The sequence below is a fragment of the Microcebus murinus genome, chromosome 23 (genome assembly GCF_040939455.1).
Source record: "Microcebus murinus isolate Inina chromosome 23, M.murinus_Inina_mat1.0, whole genome shotgun sequence".
Taxonomy (NCBI): domain Eukaryota; kingdom Metazoa; phylum Chordata; class Mammalia; order Primates; family Cheirogaleidae; genus Microcebus; species Microcebus murinus.
Genome location: NC_134126.1, coordinates 27548707 through 27572195, shown reverse-complemented (window position 1 = coordinate 27572195; position 23489 = coordinate 27548707). Strand labels below are relative to the sequence as shown.

The 23489-nt window shown below is 42.7% G+C and overlaps 1 protein-coding gene across 3 annotated transcripts; it reads left to right on the top strand.

The window, feature by feature from the left end:
• The first annotated feature begins 8877 nt into the window (after nucleotides 1-8877).
• DYRK3 (dual specificity tyrosine phosphorylation regulated kinase 3) lies at nucleotides 8878-22359 on the top strand. 3 transcript variants are annotated; one of them, XM_012760447.3, is made up of 3 exons: nucleotides 8878-9115; nucleotides 10996-11107; nucleotides 16406-22359. In XM_012760447.3, exons 1-3 carry the CDS (start codon nucleotides 9039-9041, stop codon nucleotides 17981-17983), a joined length of 1767 nt encoding a protein of 588 aa, XP_012615901.1. In that variant the 5' UTR covers nucleotides 8878-9038; the 3' UTR covers nucleotides 17984-22359. The 3 variants fall into 3 exon arrangements, with proteins under 3 accessions (XP_012615901.1, XP_075853016.1, XP_012615928.1); XM_075996901.1 differs by having other exon boundaries at nucleotides 9112-9131; XM_012760474.2 differs by lacking the exon at nucleotides 8878-9115 and adding an exon at nucleotides 13507-13554 and having other exon boundaries at nucleotides 11034-11107.
• The last annotated feature ends 1130 nt before the right edge of the window (nucleotides 22360-23489 follow it).

Here is a 23489-nt window from a genome sequence, read left to right as displayed (position 1 = left end):
ATCCCATATGATCTAGCAATCCCAGTCTTAGGAATTTCTCCAAGCAAATTGAAAACCAGTGTTCATACAAATCAGGACATAAATGGGATAGAGCCTTTTTCATACTTGCCAAAACCTGGAAACAATTCAAATATCTTATATACAAGGAAGAGGATCATGACAAAAAAGGGTAGCATTGCTAAACTTTAGAGTTAACCAGAGTTAACCAGACTAATGAGATCAAAGTTTCCTCAAGAGCCCCTGATCCCAGGATGTCAGTCAAGTTCTGTTTCCCATGCCGACTCTCACAGGTTGTTACTAGCAGTCTGGAGAGCCATATTGAGAAGACGTCTGAAGCCGAATCTGAGCTGCTCAGAAAAGAAGGCTGTGACTAAGGAGCCTTCTCCAGCTAGTGGTTACCATTCTCCCTTCTTCCTCTGGCCCAGAAAGGGTGTCGTGACACACAGGCTGCTTACTGCCCACACTGACCTTATCCCACACCTCAGATTCAACAGAACAACCTGCAAGCCAAAAGTAGAGACCCGGGATGAAAAAAATATTCAAAAGACTTTTAGGTAAGTTAATGGATAACAAAGCCTTAGTGGTTCCTTATGGAAAAGTAGCATTTTCTTCATCTCAACCTTCAGGTCAGACCATGATCTTCTAAAGTATTTTCTATAGTATCTTTTAGAGACTTAACTGAAAAAAAGAAAAGGGTGGAGAAAGATGGGTGGACAGTTATCAGTGCTCCACCGAGGGCTGCTTGCCACTCACCTGTGACCACCACACCTCATCCTGCCTCCCTGCCCATCCTTTACCAGAGGGCCTTAAACCAGTGGTTCTCAAAGTAGAATCTCTAGAGTGGCAGAGGCATCACCCAGGAACTTGTTAAAAATGCAAAATTCTCAGATGTCACCCTAGACCTACAAATTAAGGAATTCTGAGGGCAAGACCCAGCAATCTGTGTTTGTTTCATATATGATTCACCCATTTAAAGTGTATGATTCAGCCAGGCACAGTGGCTCACATCTGTAACCCTAGCTACTAAGGAGGCTGAGGCAGGACTCTCACTTGAACCTAGAAGTTTGAGACCAGCCTGGGTGATACAGTGAGACCCTGTCTCAAAAATAAATGAGTAAATAAAGTGTACAAGTCAATTGTTCTTAGACTATTCACAAAGGTGTGCTACCAACACCACAAGCAATTTTGGAACATTTTCATCACCCCCAGAAGAAACTCTGAATCCACTGGCAGTCAATCTCCATTCTTCCCCAGGCCCTCAGTCCTAGACAACCACTGATCTATACTTTCTGTTCCTATAGATTTGCCTTTTCTGGCCATTTCATATAAATGGAAATATACAATATGTGGCCTTTTATGACTGCTTCTTTCATTTAACGCAATGTTTTCAAGGTTCATCCATGTTGAACCTTGTATGGAGCGTGTATCAATATTTCATTTCTTTTTATTGCCAAAAAATATTCCATTGCATGCATACATGACATTTTGTTTATCCATTAGTCAGTAGATAGACATTTGGTTTGTTTTTACTTTTTGGCTACAAAGGATGCTGCTATGCACATTCATGTACAAGGTTTTCTGTGGACACATGCTTTCATTTCTTTGGGGTATATACTTAGGAGTGGATTTGTTGGGTCATATAGTAACTCTATGTTTAAACTTTTGAGGAACTGCCAGACTTTTTCCCAGGTTGCTTCACCATTTACACTCCCATCAACAGTGAATAAGAGATCTAATTCCTCCACATTCTTGCCAATGCTTTTTATTATCTGTCATTTTTCTGATAGCCATCTTAGTGGGTGTGAAGTGTTATCTCATACTGGTTTTGATTTGCATTTCCCTGGTGGCCAATGATGTTGAATATCTTTTCACGTGCTTATCGTCCATTTGTATATCTTCTTTGGAGAAATGCTTATTCAGACCCTTTGCCCATTTTTAATTAAAAAAAATGTTTTCATCTCTAGTGTCCCATTTTTGTTTTGTTTTTGTTTTGTTTTGTTTTGTTTTGTTTTGTTGAGACAAGGTCTTACTCTGTCTCCCAGGCTGGAGTGCAGTGGCATCGTAGCTCACTGCAGCATGAAACTCCTGGGCTCAAGCGATCCTCTTGTCTCAGCCTCCCAAGTATCTGGGACCACAGACACACCGCCATGCCTGGCTAATATTTATATTTTTTATACAGATAGGGTCTCACTCTTGCTCTGGCTGGTCTCAAACTCCTGGCTTCAAGCAATCCTCCTGCCTTAGCCTCCCAAAGTGCTAGGATTACAAGCATGAGCCACTGCACCCAGCCCATACTTATACTTAAAATTAAGCATTATTTATTTGAAATTCAAATTCACCTGGGTGTTCTATATTTTCTTCTGGCAACCTCACTTATATCCCTGTCTAGTCATTCATGGGAATATGCTAAGCTTGTGGGGTCCGGCCAAAGGAAGGCAGGTAGAGCCAGAAAAGGAGAGGACTATTTAGGAAAAGTTGATAGATACTGTTAAATTCCCATAAAAGGTATAAATTCAATAACTGTGAGCTGAGAACATGATTTCTGATTCTTCGTTAGTGGAAAAAAAGGGGAGGCAAGAGAAAGAAATGTGGGAACTTTGTGGGAATTGATGGGAGGGGTATGGATGAAGATCTAGATCATTCTGTGCACCTAACAAAGGGCCTATGAAAGACACTTGTTAGGGTTGGCTCATGCCTGTAAACCCAGTACTTTGGGGAGCCGAAGCAGGAGAATCATTGTCTCCCTAACTCTCAAGATTACATTGGAGTGTCCAATGTACTCCAGGTGACACTGCTGCTGGGTACAGGAGCCTCAGGGCTGACCAATCAGAGCATTGCATTTTCCTGGCCACAGATTTGGTTTAACCACTTCGGTACAGCGCTCATCAGCCACGAAACCTTGCCAACAGCCGGCACTCATAGTCCGCACGATAGTTTGTGCTGTGCATTGACGACGAATCCATTTTGCTCTTGTGTGACGAGGAAAGCTTGAAAGTACCGAAAGCTTGTTTTACTTTACAGGCAGCTTTACTTGTAATGTAAATCAGAATAGGTAACATATACACATATGTTTTGTGTGTGTGTTTTTTTTTTTTTTTTTTGAGACAGAGTCTCGCTTTGTTGCCCAGGCTAGAGTGAGTGCCATGCAGTCAGCCTAACTCACAGCAACCTCAAACTCCTGGGCTCAAGTCTCCTTCTGCCTCAGTCTCCCAAGTAGCTGGGACTACAGGCATGCGCTACCATGCCCGGCTAATTTTTTTCTATATATATTAGTTGGCCAATTAATTTCTTTCTATTTATAGTAGAGATGGGATATCGCTCTTGCTCAGGTTGGTTTCGAACTCCCAACCTCAAGCAATCCGCCCACCTCGGCCTCCCAGAGTGCTAGGATTACAGGCGTGAGCCACCACGCCTGGCTACACATATGTTTTCATTACATTATTTTTAAATGTTCACAATTTTATTTTGATAAATTATAAATTAGGAAAGTCATATCACGGCTGTCGGCTAAAGTTAATGCTCAGCTGCCTGTGTTCATCCGTGGCTGTCCACTATAGTCAACGCTTGTACCGAAGTGTTTAGGGATGGACCCAGTCAAAGCCAAGGAAATACAGTGATAATGCCGAAAATACAGTTCATCACCTGACTGATGGACGACAGCCACGACAAAAAGACTGGCAGCACTCCTCACCAAGAAATTTTTCGCCATTAGATCTGGTGGGATGGAAGGTAGGCAGGAATTGGTATTTTTCAAAAGTATCTGTATATATCATTCTTCTATTACTGTATCCCAAAGTTTGGTGGTTCAAAATAATCATTTTATTTGCTCGTAATTCTTGGGGGGGCTGTTGATTTGGGCTGGATTCAGCTGAGTTGTTGTCAGCTAGCTTTGTGTAGGGTTCTCTTGTGGCTGTTGTCATCTGGCAGCTCAACCCAGCTGGGTGGCCTCTTTCACTCATCTGGCAGTTGGCGTTGACTGGACTCCAGATATCTAGCTCAGACTTGTCCACGAGGTGGCAGCATCCAAAAGCAAGAGAGCGGAAGCTGTAAGGTCTCCCGAGGCCTAAGCTCCAAAATCACATGAGATTAATTCTGTCACATTTTATCAGTCAAAGCAGGTGACACGGCTAGTGTCAGATTCAAGAACTAAAAAAATAGTTTCCAGCAATCCCTGGGAGCAGCTGCAAAGAATGTATGGCCATGTTTAATCTATCACAGTATCCAAGGTTCCTAAGCTTTAATGCAGGGGTCCTCAAACTACGGCCCTCCCCAGGGCCACATGCGGCACACCGAGGACATTTATCCAGCCCGCCGGGTGTTTTTGCCACCACTGCCTGTCCTGCTTAGCAGCCGACTCGACCCGGGCCCACAGTGCGCATGTGTGGAATGTGCGCTGCACTCTCCAACGGCCCTCCAACGGTCTGAGGGACAGTGAACTGGCTCCCTGTTTAAAAAGTTTGAGGACCCCTGTTTTAATGTAACAAGTTACCACAAATATAGTGGCTAAAACAACACAAATTTATTATCTTACGGTTCTGAAAGTCAGAAGTCCTTAAGGCATTGGCAGGGCCGTGTTTCTCTTGGAGGCTCTAGAGGAAAATTTGTCTCCTTGCCTTTCCCAGCTTTCACTCCTTGACCCATGGCCCTTTCTCATCTTCAAGACCAGCAACAGCATCTTTAGATCTTTCTCTCTGACCTCTGCTTCCACCCTCATATTTCCCTCTCTTACACTCCTACTTTCCCCTTCCATCTTATAAGGACCTTTGTGATTCCATTCGGCCCACCCAGCTAATCTAGAAAAATCTCCCCATCTCAAAATCCTTAACTTCATATTTGGAAACTCTCTTTATGTCAAGTAAGGTGACAAAGTCACAGATGCTGGGGATTAGGACATGGAAATCTTTGGAAACTATTGTTCTGTTTACCACATTTTGGAATCTTAAATCAAGGGAAACTATATCACAGACTTCAAGCGTCCAGTGGTCTAATCTTGGCCATCCCGCCAAGCTCAGGAAAGACAGGCAGAATACAGGTAGTCAAGGGACTGGGTTTTAAGATCAAACAGACCAGGGTTTGAATTCCAGTTTACCGTTTACTAGCTGGGTGACCTTGGACAAGTTGTTAATCTGAGACTGTTTTCTGAAGTGTAAGATGAAGGCAATACCTATCTCACAGGACTACTGTTAAGTTTGAAATGAGCAAATATTTTAAAAGCACTTCAGATGGTAACTAGAACATGATAAATACTTAGCCAATGGTAATGACGATTAGAAAGAGTCCTGGTTAGGTTTTAAGATTTCAGAAGTGTAGTTTCAACAATGGACACTATTCAGGTGACCGGTACGCTAAAAGCCTAGATTTCATCACTATACAATTCATCCATGTAACAAAAAAACATTTGTACCCCCTTAATTTATTAAGATAAAATAAAATGTAAAAAGGAAATGTGGTTTCATATAGCCCCTTCAGGGCTGTAGGTAGAACTGGTCTTGCTGACTCCGGAGAAGCAAGCAAAAAGGGGTGGCAGAAATTTTGGAAAAGGAAAAATGTTTCTGGGAGATTAATAAGATTAATAAAATGTTTCTTGAGATTAATAAGGACAAACCTCAGGACTTAGGAGACACAGAATCAAATGTTTACAGTACTGGAAGAGGCAGGACTATAGTGTAATACTGTGGGCAGGGCTTTTGATTGCTTTGTTGTTTCAAGATTCAGAAGTATTAATGGGGCATTTTTCAAATCTTGGGGCAGATGGGAGGGAGTAAGAACAGGAGGTGCCTGAGGCTCAGAAGAGAGACAGTTTCTGAGGTTCCAGAAAAAGAAGACATGATTTCAGTGTTTTAGTGAGCTAGATTTCTGCACTTCAAAAAAAAAAAAAAATAGCAGCTATGTGTTAGGTATGTGTTTTAGGAGCACAGATGAATTTGAGGTCAATATAGCTTGTGGAAAAGAGTGAATTTCAAAGTTCCTCTCCAAATAATTTTTTAAAAATGTATTCCAGTTTTGTGACGCACATGTCATCGAATGCATTATGGCACATTTTGTAAAGAAATGTATACCAATGAAATGATTTCAAACTTAACATAACCCACCAACATCTGTTTCATCACAAATCCCAGGTGACTGTGGCCACAGGGATGTTTTCTTTTCTTTTCTTTTCTTTTTTTTTTTTGAGACAGAGTCTCACTTTGTTGCTCAGGCTAGAGTCAGTGCCGTGGAGTCAGCCTAGCTCACAGCCACCTCAATCTTTTGGGCTTAAGCGATCCTACTCAGCCTCCCGAGTAGCAGGGACTACAGGCATGCGCCACCATGCCCGGCTAATTTTTTTGTATATATATTTTTAGTTGGCCAATTAATTTCTTTCTATTTTTTAGTAGAGACAGGGTCTCGCTCAGGCTGGTTTTGAACTCCCAACCTTGAGCAATCCTCCCAGAGTGCTAGGGTTACAGGCGTGAGCCACCATGCCCTGCCGGGATGTTTTCTTAATCTATGCATTTGAAACTGCTGGGATGGCATTATGAATATTCCAATGTTGTTGTTTTTTTAAATCCTCGAATAGTTGCTTTTTCTGTTTCTTTATTTTGTACATGCGATAGAACTGGCAGGTTCCTCATCTTGCAGATGTCTTAGAGCTGGCTTCAAAGGACACACGGGCACCTTATATGAGTTTGGCTAATCCATGGTGGGTTAATCTGGCTTTAACTCCCTGGAGAAAGATAATAGTGACTTCTCATTACTCTTGAATGAAGCTTTGGAGGGGAAGAAAGGGCATGCATGGTGTGGAAGCTGCTCAAGAGCTGGAGGACACAGGGCAGCTGCTCAACAGGAATGTGGAGGTTCCTGCTAGATCTTTTATTGGACTTTAACCCAGCCAAAGTGTTATGAATCTGGGGCTCTTTGAAGAAACATTGGGAAGTAACTGGGTCACTAAGTTCAGAAACTTATCAGACTCTAGCGCCCTCTAGAAGTCCTCCCTCCCTTGACCACAGGAACGATAGGCTAAAGACAATGGGAGACTCTGTATTTGCCACTTTAGGAGCAAGAAATGGAGCAGGAATGCTTCAGCTTGGCTTTGGCAGATGTATCTTAAACACAGTGGGGATGCACACTTCTCAAGAGCAGCGATTCAGAATGAGATCAGAAAACGTGTGGGGGCAAGTCCCATTCCACTGTTCAAGGCAGTAGTCAGACATGTCCACATACATGCTAAGAACAGGGATTATTTGATAGAATTTTGCAATCTTAGGCTGGAAGTGACTTCAACAACAAACCAGTCCAAACCTTTTGTTGCCATGGAACTCTTGCTTCAAACAAAAGCTTCATAAGAGCTCAAACACAAACTCCTGTGAAAGCAGGATTGTTCTGGTTGCAGGGTGGGGGGAGGAGGAGGCAAACGTAGAAAGTGTATAAAATTAGAAAATTTGTAAAAATCATCGTGGAAGAAAACCTTTTTATTTACATTTTTATCATAGAGAGGGTAAAGCAACATTGATCATAAAGTTCCCCAAACAGACAGATCCCTAACTTCTAGAGTGAAGAGACGCTTTGGATCTCTAGGGGCATTTTTACTTGGAGGCATGAGAACAGGGAATATGACTTTTAGTCACACAGAAATGAGCCTCAGATGGAAATTTTAAGATTTATGGGATTGTGTTACATTGACTTGGGAGAATTGAGTCCCAAAGTCCCACCGTCCCACCAGGTGGCGCCGGTGTTCGGCATCTTGGGAACATTTGGTTCTCTCCCGGAGGATCAGACTGCCTCGTGCTCTGCGGGTTTACAAAATCCGAGTGCATGCCACACTCAAGAAAGCAACACGTGTGCTCGTGTTTTACCCTCCTTTCCGCTCACTTTCGTTCCAGCAATCCAAATCTGCTTGCCGCAGGTGTTAACTGAGGTGTCTTAACTTTTTCGGAAAAGGAAAACAACACATTCACACACACTCTAAGGATAAAAGACAGGAAGGGCCTTCCCAGGGGTCTGGTGCAGCAGGAAAGGAAGGCTGGGCATTTGAAACTTCTAGTTCAGGCTTCGCCACCCGGCCATGAAGAAGCACCGCTCCTCTGGCCTCAGTTTCCTCATCTGTAAAAAGGCTCTCTTGAGCCCCACCATCTGTGGCATGCTGTTTGACGGGCCTCAGACAAACCCCAGCTTCAACTCTGGATCCTAGCGAAATCTGTAAAAGGGAGATGCTATCTGGTATGGCTACTGAGATTAAGTAAAATAACGTTCATAAGTGCCAGCACAGTGTCAATAAAAGGGTTTACTATTATTGCTTTCCTATTATTCGTAACTCATTACCCTCCGCAGGCCGGCCCCGCGGAGGGGAAGTCTAAAGCAACGCGTAATTTTAGAAAAAGCACGTATTTTTTCATTCATTTTATTTTTTTAAATTTAAATAACTTTTATTACTTTTATTTATTTTTTTTTAAAAAAATCCAAATCTGTTCTATATGCATTTTAAATTCATATTGAAAGGGGAGGTTTCAGAACTCCGGGCTGCAACGCGCTACTGACGGGACCGCGTGGACCGTGCGGACGGTGCGGGGCGGGCCGCACTCCAGGGACAGAAACTGCAGGCTAATAGCTACCTTCCCCCACCCTCCGCCGGGACCCTTCTCCTCTGTCCCGGCCGCGCGCCCCGGCGCCCGACTCGCCGCCCGCGGACGCGCCTTTCCAGGCCGCCGACCTCCCGCGCCAGCGCCAGGGGTCCCAGGGGCGCCGCGCGGCGCGGCCCGGCCTCTGGCCCCGCCCCCGTGCGTCGGCGCGCAGTTGCGCAGAGGCGTCTCCCGGGGCGTGCCGCCGTTGCCAGGCGACGGGACAGCTCCCACCCCCCTCCCGCCCGTGCTGCTGCGTCTTCCCCCTTCCCGGCCCGGGCCAGTCGGCGGCGGAGGCGCGCGGAGCTGCAGCGTCTGGCTCGGAGTCCCCCGGGGGAGCGTCGCGCCCGGGAGGCTGCAGTCCCGGCGCAGGGGGACGCGGCCCGCCCGCCCGCCCCTCCAACCGCCGCCCCTCCCCCCGCGGGGGTCCCGAGCTCGCGGATGGGCGGCACGGCTCGCGGGCCCGGGCGGAAGGATGCGGGGCCGCCCGGCGCCGGGCTCCCGCCCCAGCAGCGGAGGTAACGGCGCCGCGGGGTAACGGGCTGGGGGGCGCCCAAGGGAGCGGCGGGCGCGGGCAGGCGAGGCCGGGGGGCGGGGGAGGCCCGGGCTGGAGGTCGAGCAAGCCCCCAGCAGGAGGGACGGGGAAGGGGTGCGGTCCTCTCTCGGGGGCCGGCCCGCCCCTCCCCCTCCGCAGCCCGCTGTGGACGCGGGAGCAGAGTCGGGGCAAGCATTTCCACCCCTGGGTTCCCTCTCACGCCTTAGGTCGCGGGTGGGGGAGGTATAGGGTCAGGGACTCTGGAAGCCCGAGACGTCGTGTGGGGTTTTAGCAGACTGGGGGAGCCAGGGAGCAGTGGCTTTGGAAGAAGCCCTGTTGCTCAGGAGCACGTAACCGAGGGCTGAACTTTTGGGGCTTTGCTGAGAGGAGTGCGGTCTGGCTTTGGATGCGTAGGCTTGGGGCTGGGCCGGGCGGGGCTTTCTCTCCGGATCCTATTTTAAGAGATTCCCCACCTTGCATATCGTGTTTTACATCCACATGGAGAGAAGCTCCCCTGCCCCACACCCCGCTTTAATTTGCGCGGAGACTTCCTGTTGTTGATTTCCTTTGGCTGTTAGTAGGCAATCTTGCAGGTCTGGTGTCTTTTTTTTCTTTGTAAATGTGGACACTTGTCCCGGTTTGTTTTATCAAGCTTATGGCAAAGGGTCAGTTATGCCTGGAATATTTGGTTTCTGTCTGCGAAGCAGTTCCTAGTTAAAGATGAGAATGTGAGCATGTTTTTAAAAAGAGAACATTCCAAAAATATTCTTGGTAGGTTTTTTTTTTTTCTTGTTTTTTTTTAATCTTTTGTATTCCTGTAACACATCAATCAAGAAAACTCTAGAAATAATTTAACACAACAGTTTTTAAAGGCGACTAAAATATTCCGGGATATTTTAAAAGACATTAAAAAAAAATTCTTGCCCTGTAACATGGTCACTGTTGTATTCATTGTGTATCATGTAAAATGATACAATGAAATGCTGCTGTGTGTGACTGGGAAACCCATGTTCTTGGTAGCAGATGAAATATATTTTTCAGGGCCATCTTGTGGATTAAATAAATCCCCTCTGTCTTTTGTGTTCTCTTACAGTGGTGTAGCCATAGTGTAGTGTTAAATAACAGAGAAATGATCCTTAATCATTTAGCATTTTGCCTCTGCTATCCGAGGGAAAATGAAGTCAGAAAAGAAATAAATTCAGTACATTTTGTAATTTAGAACATCCTTTTAGTGTTTGCTGTAGTAGTCATTGTGTTTTTCTACAAATTAGGTAGATGTAAGTAGATACGTATGTAAATAAATAAATAGAAGACAGCCCTAAAAAGGCTTTTAATTTCTTGCCTCTAAGACCCAGAAGTGTGTAGACTGGAACCATTCTTTCCATTAACATGTGGAAAACAGGTTCAGAGGGGAAGGTAGCACAGCCAGTGTTAGAGCTGAGATTAAAATCCAGTTCTCTGACTTTGAAAAACAATTAACCTCTGTAATTTTTTTCTATTCTGGTTTTTAGGCTTCACATTCAAACTAGCCCTCATTTTCAAGTAGTAAGTTAAATGAGATCCATTTGATCCTATTTTTTTTAACAACATTCAGAATTTAACATTCAATTATTTTAACTATTTTAAAATACAAACCTAGAAATGCTATCCTTTCTTTAAGAAAAGAAAAAGAGAAGTTGTATTTCCTCTATTCTGACAAATACCCCAGTTGTTTTTATTCAGTACTAAAATGCAGTGTAAACATTTATTTCTGTTATTGTTTCTTGTAGCCTTTGTGAAGCACTTAAGACACAAGCTGTTTTGGAAATACAAATTTATGTTCTTCAGCTACTGACAGATTTTATCTATAATCCTTTCAACTAGATTGGGGGATGGTGTCTATGATACCTTCATGATGATAGATGAAACCAAATGCCCACCCTGTTCAAATGTACTCTGCAATCCTTCTGAACCACCTCTACCCAGAAGACTAAATGTAAGTAAAGGAAGTAATTCTTTGCACTCTAATTATCTTGGAAAAGAGGTAGTGCAGGTCCAGTTACAGATCACTGACAATCCAGACTCTTTTGTTTCCTTTTGATTTCTCCTGACTTTGGAATAACAATTTCTGTGGTCCAAATTTAGCTTTTCAGAATGATTTTGATTTGGAGCTCACTGTGTTTTTTTTATTTTCCACTGGGATATATATGTATATATATATTAGCACTAGGAAAAAATAATATGCTACTTTTATGAAGATAATGCATATTTCATAGAGGATGATATATATAGGGTATTACAAAGGCTCCTTATAATAAAAACAAGGAACAGAAAGCATCCTGGAATTCATAAATCTGCAGGGTTTTTTTCCCTTCAAGATAGAAATGCAGTTTATCTTATCAGTATGCTAAAGAGTAACATTTTATAGGTCATAAATAAAACTTGAACAGTACAGTTTGGTTTTTGATGCATTTAATCATTTCGGGAACTGCAGACACTTAGCTTTTGACACCATTTTACTTAAGATAATAATGAAATTAATTCTCATTCCCTCAGCATACATAGAGTAGTAGGCAGAGCAGGGGTTTGGACAAGTTCCATGACAAAGAGAAGCTATCCTATGACTTTAAAATTTGCTGCATTTGTCATCTAATGTACAAATTGAATAATTGAATTGGCTAATTTGTAATATTTCTCTTCACACTTTTGTGTTTAAGACCCCAGTTGTTCCTATATGGAAAAATATTACTTGTATTTTTCATAGTCCTTTACAAGTTCTCATCAGTTTTTGCTTATAATCAATGTCTCCACCACTTTCAAGGCTAATAATATACAAAGCTTGGGCTAAAAATATTTGGAAGGCTGGTCACCTTTAATCTCCTTTCTGGAGGGCATTGGGGTTTGTTTCCATTCTTTGCAAGTAAAAACCGCTGAGAACCCCAGAGCCATATACCCCTGTTTTGACCACCATTTCTTGACTCCTTGCCGTCAGTCACCACATCCCTATAAGATACTTTTTGCAATTGGGCTTGTATGTTAACATCTGGCTTAAGGTTCATTTTAAGTTTGATTTGGAGTTGGCCAGTGACCTCTAGAAGGTCACTTAAATTATAAGTTTCAGGATTAAAATGAATTTGTGACTGCATGGTGTTCAGAGTAACAGTTTTTGGGAAGCACAAGTTTTTAGATTCTAACTTAATGGTATCTTTGCAAACTTTGCTAAAAAAAAAATATTTTTGCCCTCTTGGTGCCACTATAGTTCATTATGCAGTGACTCCCTCCAAGACCCTGTTGCCCTTTTCACAAAGTCTTTTAGCGTCATTGTTTATTCATAATACTCTTATGTTCTCATTGTAAATATAGATCATCTGCCCATAGGCTTTTATTGGGCTAAGTTTTATGTTGCAGGGATTTAGGGTTGGGAGCTAGAAAAAGGGTGTTTCTGGGTGAGAAGGGTATTCCTTCTGATTTGTCAACGAGATCTTTAAGACTTGATTAATACAGTAGAAGATTCTGTTTGAAACACCATGGACCCTTTAAGTTAGCAGTACATGTGAAGCATTCCTGTGAGATAAAATGTGATAAGTCTGACACTGTCTCTCTAGATATAATTACATGGTTAGCAAAATATTTGGTAGAGCCAATCTTACACATTGCTTGGTTATTGTGATTATTATCCTAGACAGAAATGTATAGTGTGGTTATAACTATTATACTTCAACATGTGTGAACATTGTAGATTCTTCTAGAACAATAGAAGGAAGGTTTTATTTATAGCACAGCAGACTTGATGTGTAATTGATTCAGGCCAGTATTTGAGTTATTTACAGGAAAGGAAAGAAAGCTAAGGAGAGAACCCCTCCCTGTGTGGAAAAACTTCTTCCTGGAATTCTCCAGATTTGCTGGAGATAATCTCCATAGTGGACTATACCTGAAATAGTGTATTCTAGTCTAGAAGCCACACTTCAGGAAAGACATAAAGCGCAGTCTGTGTTGAGGATTTGAATGGGATAGCAAGGGAACCTGACACATGTTGGGGGAGGTAAAGATGGTGTAGTGGGGGTGAAAAACCTACAGAAAGATGGTGGGGGCAGGGGAAGGACAGTCCCTTTTAGGTATCTAGAAGACCTTTTTTTAAAAAAAATTTTTAGCCCATTCTTCTGCAAAAAGAACAGAAGACTCTTTGAATTTTGAGTACTTCTTTGTAGTTCCTGAAAGCAAAGTAAGACCAATTTGCAGGGAGAGAGACTTAGGCTTACTTCAGGAAAAACCATGAGTCAGGAAATCCAAGTGGTATCCTTAATCTTATTGTAATAGTTATGTGGAAATTAAATTTCTGTTATTTCTGTTCTTATTAATGTTCTGTACCTGAGACCCTCTCTTTATCACAAACAGAAACGAAGACCTCCAGAGCCAGCGCAGCCTTACGTGTAGGCAGAGTAGGTGAGATTCCCAGGGATGGACCCTGGACCCCAAATCCCTTTCCTACCAGCTGGTCATTGATGACTGCAGTTCCTAGAGAGGCATTCCTTTGGGTTAAGGCATTGTTCTTCTGGTAAAGTTCAAATATCCCTGGAGAGGTAACACGTTAAATTGTATAGCAAGTGGAAAGCAGGTTTTACGTGGGGGAGAAAGTGGGTGAGGTGTTTCCAAGTGTCCTAAGAAAAGGCCTGTTGTGGGGCCCTCCTTGAGTAGAAGGCGTAGTTAGTGCTAGATTCTTGGTGGAGGAAGACCAGACTGGAGATGTGGAGGAAGCCACCAGAGGGGAGATACATGGAATGAGAGAAGGGAAGGGTATATAGGAATTCAAACCTTAATATATTGAGAATTTTGCCTAACTGTAACCAGTGCTTTTAAAATGTTTTGTGGTTTGTGAGGGTCTTTCACATATATTATTAATCATAATTTGATTCACACGTCATCCTGCAACAACAAATAAAGAAACTGGGGCTAAGAAAGGTTAAAGTTACCTGCCTAGGGACCTGCAACTTTTAAGTAGTATAGCGAGAACCCCAACCCAGGCCTTGTAAAGTAGTAAAAGTGTTAAGGAAAACTGGCTAAGATGCATGTAGAGATGTTCATTTTTGTTATGTAAATCTTACTAAAACCAAACAATTATAATTCTTTTCCTAGTTCAGCCAGATTTATTTCCTAATAGACTGTAGTTTCTTAATGCTTGCTTTTTAGCACAGGTGCTAAATAGTGAACATCAAGTATCAAGTGTTCAGGTGAATTTTGAATGGATAGATGGATGGGTGTGGCTCACTTCTGTTTCTTCTTCTCTAAAAACAAGAATAGTTATTTGACTCGGTTACTAATAGGAAAAATATTACATCGTATTTGCATTTTAGCACAGTATTTAGGTTCTGTCTGCAAGTCTATTTATTTTCATCACCAGTTATAGTTCCCTTTTTTGGTATCAGAGAAGCTGTAACTGGTCCACATCTGGCCTCTTTATTTTAAAACTAAATGGCTAACTGTGGCTACAATTGAACTGGCTGCATCATTTTTGTTTAAGATCATATAATACCTCACTTACTGTAAGAACTCTGTAAATATTTTAGTTGATTAAATGACTTCATAAAAGCAACAAGCAGGACTTTTTTTTTTGCATTTTTTTTTCTTTTTTTATTTCGGCATATTATGGGGGTACAGATTTTAAGGTTTCAATAAATGCCCATTTCAAGCAGGACTTTTATAACTAGATTTAGGGGCCTGTCTGAGGTATGCTAACATTTAAAATTTTTTACCCTTTTTTGTTTGTCTTCATTTGTTAATATTTTTTGTTCATTTATTTTTGGTAATACATAAGTACAATTTTTGGTTTGCTTAGGTTATATTAAAATTCTATTTTTAAAGATTTGTCCACTTTATTTTTTAATTTTAATTTTTTTTTAATATGCATTGTAAAGAGGAGTGTTGAGTGGCTTTATTTTTGTTGAAACAGAGTCTCACTCTGTTACCCTGGGTAGAGTGCAATGGCATCATCATAGCTCACTGCAAGCTGTTAACTCCTGGACTTAAGTGATCCTCCTGCTTCAGCTTTCCCAGTAGCTGGTACTGTGCCCACACCATCGCGCCCGTCTAATATTTCTATTTTTTTTTTTTGTAGCAACAGGGTCTCACTCTTGGCTCAGGCTGGTCTCGAACTCCTGACCTCAAGCAATCCTCCCTCCTCAGCCTCCCAAAGTGCTAGGATTATAGGCGTGAGCCAGCACACCCGTCTCAAAGAATCGTGTTTCAATTAAAATAATCTTATTCCAATTCAGAGGAATAAATAGAACTTTCTTCTGTGGGTTACTATTCTGTCCAGGAAAAGGCTAAGCAAAATTGAGTAAAGGGAGTAGTGCTTCTTTATTATGGAGGCTCTTACTGGGGAAGAATTTTATAAGAAGTACCCCCGAGGCCTTGGATTCTCAATGTTATTTATCAGATACTTACAAAATTGGTCCAGATGATCTCAAGAGTTCTCTCTGGCTTAGAACTTTTGTGATGCAGTGCACTGACTTAGAAGGCTGCAATAGTTTATATGGGGACGTGGGAGTAGATGATGAGGACTTGGTTGATTCCAGGCCACAGTCAGCATTCAGCCCTACTAGAGAACGTATAGGTGCCGGGAGAACCTGGTGCTGAGTGTTGCTGATGGGAAGGACTCTGGACTGGGAGTCAGAAGACCTGGGTTCACATCCTGCTTCTGTCATTTCATAGTACCTTATTGTTTGCAGAACACTTTAATACACATTATTTTGATCCTGCTATATGCCCTTAAGATCTGGGAAGATACGTGAAACAATTAGTAAAGAATATATAAGACAGTGTGCATATATAATCAAGTGCCAAATTGTGTGATACAGGCTCTAAAGCTGCAGTTAAGATGTGAGGTTAATTAGCATGGGCTCAGAGTAGTTCTAAGTGGAGGAGAGTACTCAAATTGGGCCTTGAAGGAGTATAGGATTTGAGTGGATTGGGAAGGGGGGGGGGGAAGGATTCTCCATACAAGGACATACCTGTAAGAAGGAACCTAGCCTGTTAAGGGAGTGGTAAGATCATATTGTCTGGAACAAAACAAGGCATATGTAGGAGATTGGAGTGGCCATAATACTCAGGGAGACTAAGGATTAATATAAACAAGTCTGTAGAGACTCTTGCTTTTCTTATCCCCCTTTTGGGTCATTTCAACCTTAAAATAAACATGGCTGGACATGTTCAGCCGTTAGTCAGAGGAGGGAAGATCCTTTCATCTTTCTATTGTTTTTAGTGACTTTAACATTATATTCATTTTTCTCGTTCATAGATTACCACTGAGCAGTTAATAAGAGATCATACTCAGCACTGTCTGAATGGAGGTGAGATGAAGGTGGAACAGCTGTTCCAAGAATTTGGCAGCAAACGACTCGATATTCTTACGTCAGATGGTACCAATGACTCTGAAAAATGCTCCCCTACTGTTTCTCAGGTCAAAAGTTCAGATAACTTGTATTCAGTAAAATCCAGCAGTTCATCCAAAGCACCCAAAGTGGTGCCTCTGACTCCAGAACAAGCACTGAAGCAATATAAGCACCACCTCACTGCTTATGAGAAGCTGGAAATTGTCAGTTATCCAGAAATTTACTTTGTGGGTCCAAATGCCAAAAAAAGAAATGGAGTTATTGGTGGACCCAATAACGGGGGATATGATGATGCAGATGGGTCCTATATTCACGTACCTCGAGACCATCTTGCTTATCGATATGAGGTGCTGAAAATTATTGGCAAGGGGAGTTTCGGGCAGGTAGCCCGGGTCTATGATCACAAACTTCGACAGTACGTGGCCCTAAAAATGGTGCGAAATGAGAAGCGTTTCCATCGTCAAGCAGCTGAGGAGATCCGGATTTTGGAGCATCTTAAAAAACAGGATAAAACTGGTAGCATGAACGTTATCCACATGCTGGAAAGTTTCACGTTTCGGAACCACGTTTGCATGGCCTTTGAACTGCTGAGCATAGACCTGTATGAGCTCATCAAAAAAAACAAATTTCAAGGTTTTAGCGTACAGTTAGTACGAAAGTTTGCCCAATCCATCTTGCAATCTTTGGATGCTCTCCACAAAAATAAGATTATTCACTGCGACCTAAAGCCAGAAAACATTCTCCTGAAACACCATGGGCGCAGCGCAACCAAGGTCATTGACTTTGGGTCCAGTTGTTTCGAGTACCAGAAGCTTTACACGTATATCCAGTCTCGATTCTACAGAGCTCCGGAGATCATCCTAGGGAGCCGCTACAGCACACCTATTGACATATGGAGTTTTGGCTGCATCCTTGCAGAACTGTTAACAGGACAGCCTCTCTTCCCTGGAGAGGATGAAGGAGACCAGTTGGCCTGCATGATGGAGCTTTTAGGGATGCCACCACCAAAACTTCTGGAACAATCCAAACGCACCAAGTACTTTATCAACTCCAAGGGCCTACCTCGCTATTGCTCTGTGACTACGCAGGCGGATGGGAGGGTTGTGCTTTTGGGGGGTCGTTCACGCAGGGGTAAAAAGCGGGGTCCCCCAGGCAGCAAAGACTGGGCGACAGCACTGAAAGGGTGTGACGACTACTTGTTTATAGAGTTTTTAAAAAGGTGTCTTCACTGGGACCCCTCTGCCCGTCTGACCCCAGCCCAAGCATTAAGACACCCTTGGATTAGCAAGTCTATGCCCAGATCTCTTACCACTGTAGATAAAGTGCCAGGGAAACGGGTAGTAAATCCCACAAATGCTTTCCAGGGACTGGGTTCCAAGCTGCCGCCAGTTGTTGGAATAGCCAATAAGCTTAAAGCTAACTTAATGTCGGAAACCAATGGCAGTATACCTCTGTGCAGTGTATTGCCAAAACTGATTAGCTAATGGACAGGAATATGCTCAGAGATGCATATTTTTAATTATCTTAACAAACCTGCAAATGGAAAAAAAAAATGCAAGCCCATTGGTGGATATGTTTTTGTTAGACTAGACATTTTTTTAACAAGGCAAAACATTTTTATATGACTGTAAAAGAATTCTTCAAGGGCTAATTACCTAACCAGCTTGTATTGGCCATCTGGAATATACATTAAATGACTTTTTATAGGTCAATACATCTTTGTCGTCAGACGTTACTTCAACATATATATTATTCTATTGGTTTAAATGTCTTTCTCTAAAGATAGAAGGCGTACCAACACGTATACTCTGTTCTTCACTTCTAGTGTCCCTCAACATCTGTTCTGGAGGGGTTGGGTTGTGGCGGTATTTGTGGATGAGAGCCAAGGCTGGGTCTCTTGCCTCAGCAGGCCATTCTCGGCTCATTTTGGGTGAAAGGGCTCACTGCAGAATATGAGGTTGGGGGGTGCACCCGGGAGCTGTTGGTGACCTGGACAATTGGTGTCACTGATTTCTAATGGCTCATTCCTCTTTGCTTCAATTCTCTGATGCAGTGTTTTTATGTTGTTACTGTTTTGCCTCTGATTAGTTTCCTGGGCACTCAAAGCATTTTACAGACCTCTCACCGCTTTACCAAATAACCTTGTAAGGTGCTAATTTTAAAACTGAGACATATGCATCCGTCCTCTTTCCTCTCCCATCCCTCCTCCTCCATCTCCAAGGAAGATAAAGCAGCTTCTTTGCCCCAATTATTCAGAATATTAAAGGTAGAATCAGGCCGGGCGCGGTGGTTCACACCTGTAACCCTAGCACTCTGGGAGGCCGAGGTGGGAGGATCGCTCAAGGTCAGGAGTCCAAACCAGCCTGAGCAAGAGCGAGACCCCGTCTCTACTATAAATAGAAAGAGATTAATTGGCCAGCTAAAAATATATAGAAAAAATTAGCCGGGCTTGGTGGCACATGCCTACAGTCCCAGCTACTTGGGAGGCTGAGGCAGAAGGATTGCTTGAGCCCAGGAGTTTGAGGTTGCTGTGAGCTAGGCTGATGCCACAACATGCTAGCCCAGGCAACAACAAAGTGAAACTCTGTCTCAAAAAAAAAAAAGGTAGAATCAGCACGAAAAGTGTAGTTCCCCAACTTCGTGGTATTCTCTGGACCAGCCTACTTGCTGCATTTTCATGAATTCTACCTATAAAAATGATCACCCTCAGGTAAATGCTTTCCCTCTTCAGCTACCTGCCACTGATCATTTTCCCCACTTTCACTTTAATCTTAAGGCTGTTCCCTAGATCTAAGTGAACTTAAGTTATAAGAATAAAACTCTTGTTTGAAAATCCAGAAACTGGTAATAATCCATATTTCCCTTTTATTTTCCCTGATTTTATTCACTTTACCAGCCTTTCTTATTATCTGCTAAGATTTAAAGTTAAACAGTAAGGGCTGGTCATAAAACTAATTGCTAGGCCAAATGTGATACTTAGAAGGGTGAAAAAAGGAGAGACTAAGTTTGTTGCTGCTGTTTTACTTATGTTTTTGCCCATGCCTTCCTCTATTTCCACATTACTCCATAACAAAAGTATGCCCAAGTTCTATCCTAAATGTGTGCTCTTTAGAGCATTTGCTTTCTACAACATAGTTCTTAGAATGATCCAGTTCCATTTTTATTCTTTTAGAATTTAATCCGCAAACTCCATGAGATTGGAAGGAAGCTCCTTTAATTTGACAATACAGTAAAAAAGAAGAAAAATATGTGCATGTATCATCTAAGAAACTTTTGCCTAATCCAAAAGTATTCCTGATTGTCATGGCACCAGGCTGTGAAAAATGAGAATGAACAGACCACACTGATAGTAGTAGTATAATTGTCCAGAGTCTAGCCTCAGCCTCCCAAACACAAGGGCCAGATGGCAGAGAAGAACTCAAACTGAGGCATCACCCTTGTTGCAGGAGGAGGTCTTGGTACTTTTGGTGACTGAGAAACTGGATTTTTTATATATATATAAATTTTTAAATATTTCTTTATTTTTTCTCTCTCTTTTTTTATTCCTTTTTTTTTTTTTTTTTTCTCTTTTCAGTCCAGGTCTTGGAAAGTCTTATAGAGAAAAACTGGATTATTTAAAACCTTTATTATCTAAGACTTTACTCCTGGTTTACAGAAGGCAATGGTATATTCAGCTCCTTTAGCCCCCTCTAACTCCTACTGAATTCTCTCATTTGCAGGAGAAGTTTAAGAGTCCTCCTGCATTATCTAGGCAGAGCATATGTTGAGGTGGTTTTGCCCCGTTTTTATCAGCATGGAAGACCTGCTCCTTTAGCAAACTGTGTTCAAAGGATTGCCACCCCGGATGCACCTGACAAAAACTTGATTTCAGTGTTCATGTTTTCAGTGGGAGATGGTGACGAGCCAGCCCTGCTTCTGGACTCAGCAGAGAGGAGCCCATGACCGAGGCTGGCACGTGCTCTGATGGTGTGTACTGAACGGACTGTAGCGTTGCTGAAACTGGGTCGAGTGAGAGGACGTAGACAGGTCGTGAACACTGGACAAGTTCTGGACAGCTCTGCGAAGGTGAACGGACGTGTTGCTGCCTCGCTGTGGCAGCCTAGAGAGTCACACAGTGTTGTTGGCGTTGGCATGCCTGCCTTCTGTGGGCCGATTCAAGTTTGGGGAGAGTGGGCTGCCTTAAAACACAGTGCTGGTTGTGCAGATGGATTTGCGGAGGTTTATGGATGGATTTCAAGTGTAGGGACAAGTTGTGGTTTTTAGAGGCTGTCACTGTGCTGCCTTTTTTTTGCCACTGTTAAATTTCCACATGGATCCTTGCCCAGCAATCGCAGTGAGTGTGTGAATTGGATCAGAGTTAGTGCAGAGATCCAGACTGTCTCTTACTCAGTTTCTGGATTGTTCTTTAGCCTTTTTTTTTTTTTTTTTTTGAGACAGAGTTTCACTTTGTTGTTGCCTGGGCTAGAATGCCGTGGCGTCAGCCTAGTTCACAGCAACCTCAAACTCCTGGGCTCAAGCGATCCTTCTGCCTCAGCCTCCAGAGTAGCTGGGACTATAGGCATGTGTCACCATGCCCGGCTAATTTTTTCTATATGTTTTTAGTTGGCCAATTAATCTCTTCCTATTTATAGTAGAGACGGGGTCTCACTCTTGCTCAGGCTGGTTTCGAACTCCTAACCTTGAGCGATCCTCCCGCCTGGGCCTCCCAGAGTGCTAGGATTATAGGCGTGAGCCACTGCACCCGGCTCTCTTTAGCCACTTTTGTTCCTCCAGTCACTTGAGCTAAACGGGTCAAGTTGGTTGACTTAACTGATTTCTAAATTGACAAAGTCAACTGAATTTCCATATTGTTAGCAACACAGTGAAAAAGTTCGGTCAGAATTTTCATTTTATTTCATTCTAAATTCATTTTTTTGTTTCAACACAGGAAACTGGCTGATCCAACTAATAACCCACTCATCTCCTCATCTCCTTAGATTCCATCCTACCTTCTGTCCGTATTCATTCATCATGTGCTGTCATGATTTCCTCCTTACGTTAGAATTTAAGCTTCATGTGGGCAGGCCCGTGTCTTTATCATGTTCTGAATTAACAGGTTGCAGTGCCCGCTGATCATGTGCAGATGATGGAAGTGCTTGCCTCCTCTTTTAGGTTGACCCACACAATCAATCAATCTCTAATCTCTCCTTTTTGGGAAAGGGCAATCAGGTAAGGGTTATGTGAGGCCACTTCCTTCTGGTCCAGTGTTGGACACAGTTACCTTGATAATAATGAAAAGAAAAATGCCACCGTAATGGAACTGTGATGTAAGGACTCTGCCTCTGCCCCACAGGGGCTCTAAAAGAGGAGAAAGAGTCTAGCCTGGATCTTCTTTCCCAGAGGAAATTGATTTGTGACCATATTAGTGGTTTATTCCCACGTGTTTGTGGGGGTTGGGACAGACAAGTTAGCCGGCTAATGTCATTACATTTTAGTTTTCATGACATTTAATCTGTTAAAAATGGGATTTATTGCATAATCAAAAACAGAGCAAAACAAAAAATCAAATAAAAATCTCAACTATGAAAATGTTTCAATCTGTAGCAGCTGGTGCTGTTGAAATACTTTCTGTTTTGCATAATTAAAGCTAAATATGAAATTTTAGGTAGCAGCTGATAAATGATTCTAAGCTTTCGTGACAGAATGCTCCTATTACAGTGAATCATAGAAAATTTTTTCTCGTTTATTTTTAATTATTTCTTTTACGTCTGTTGTCTGATGTCATCAATACGGAAGTTGGAAAGGTGCCCATGATTGTTGTAGACTGCCTCTGTGTGCTTTTTCTGTTGTGAGAATTAAAAATAAGTACTTATCCTTTGAACCGGGTGACATTGCCAGAACACGTTTTCCTTCATCTCTTCATTCTCACCGGAGATGACCGGTCTGTAGAGTGCTAAGCTCACAACACATAGAGCAATGTCAGATGTCCATGATGTGGAACACCTGGAGTCTGTACAGATAAGGAACGAGAAAAGACCAGGGACTGGCAAATAAAGGAAGAGTTGTCCTCTGCCAGGGAAGGGACCAGACTCCCAGTTTTGTTTTGTTTCTTTCTTTTTTTGAGACAGAGTCTCACTCTGTTGCCCAGGCTGGAGTGAGTGCCATGGCATCAGCCTAGCTCACAGCAACCTCAATCTCCTGGGCTCAAGCGATCCTCCTGCCTCAGCCTCCTGAGTAGCTGGGACTACAGGCATGCGCCACCATGCCTGGCTAATTTTTTCTATATATATTAGTTGGCCAATTAGTTTCTTTCTATTTATGGTAGAGATGGGGTCTCGCTCTTGCTCAGGCTGGTTTTGAACGCCTGACCTCAAGCAATCTGCCAGCCTGGGCCTCCCAGAGTGCTAGGATTACAGGTGTAAGCCACTGCACCCCGCCCACACTCCCAGTTTTAAATAATATATTTTCCAGGCCGGGAGTGGTGGCTCACGCCTCTAATCCTAGCACTCTGGGAGGCCAAAGCAGGAGGATCGATGAAGGTCAGGAGTTCGAAACCAGCCTGAGCAAGAGCAAGACCCAGTCTCTACTAAAAAATAGAAAGGAATTAATTGGCCAACTAAAAACATATAGGAAAAATTAGCCTGGCATGGTGGCACATGCCTGTAGTCCCAGTTACTCAGGAGGCTGAGGCAGGAGGATCGCTTGAGCCCAGGAGTTTGAGGTTGCTGTGAGCTAGCTGATGCCACGGCACTCCAGCTGGGCAGCAGAGTGAGACTCTGTTTTAAAAAAAAAAATATATATATATATATATATGTATATATATACATTTTTTTCCCCATATCCTCATTTCAGCATGTCCCACTTTTACCTTCAACCTATACTTCCTGAAGCCTAAGAGTTTAAAAGAACTTACTTCTAGATCTGGCCTTTGGCTGTGATGTGGTTAGGGGTAACCCTCTCCAAGTGTCTGTCACATTATGCCTGCTAATTTCAATGAGAAAAGTTTTAAGA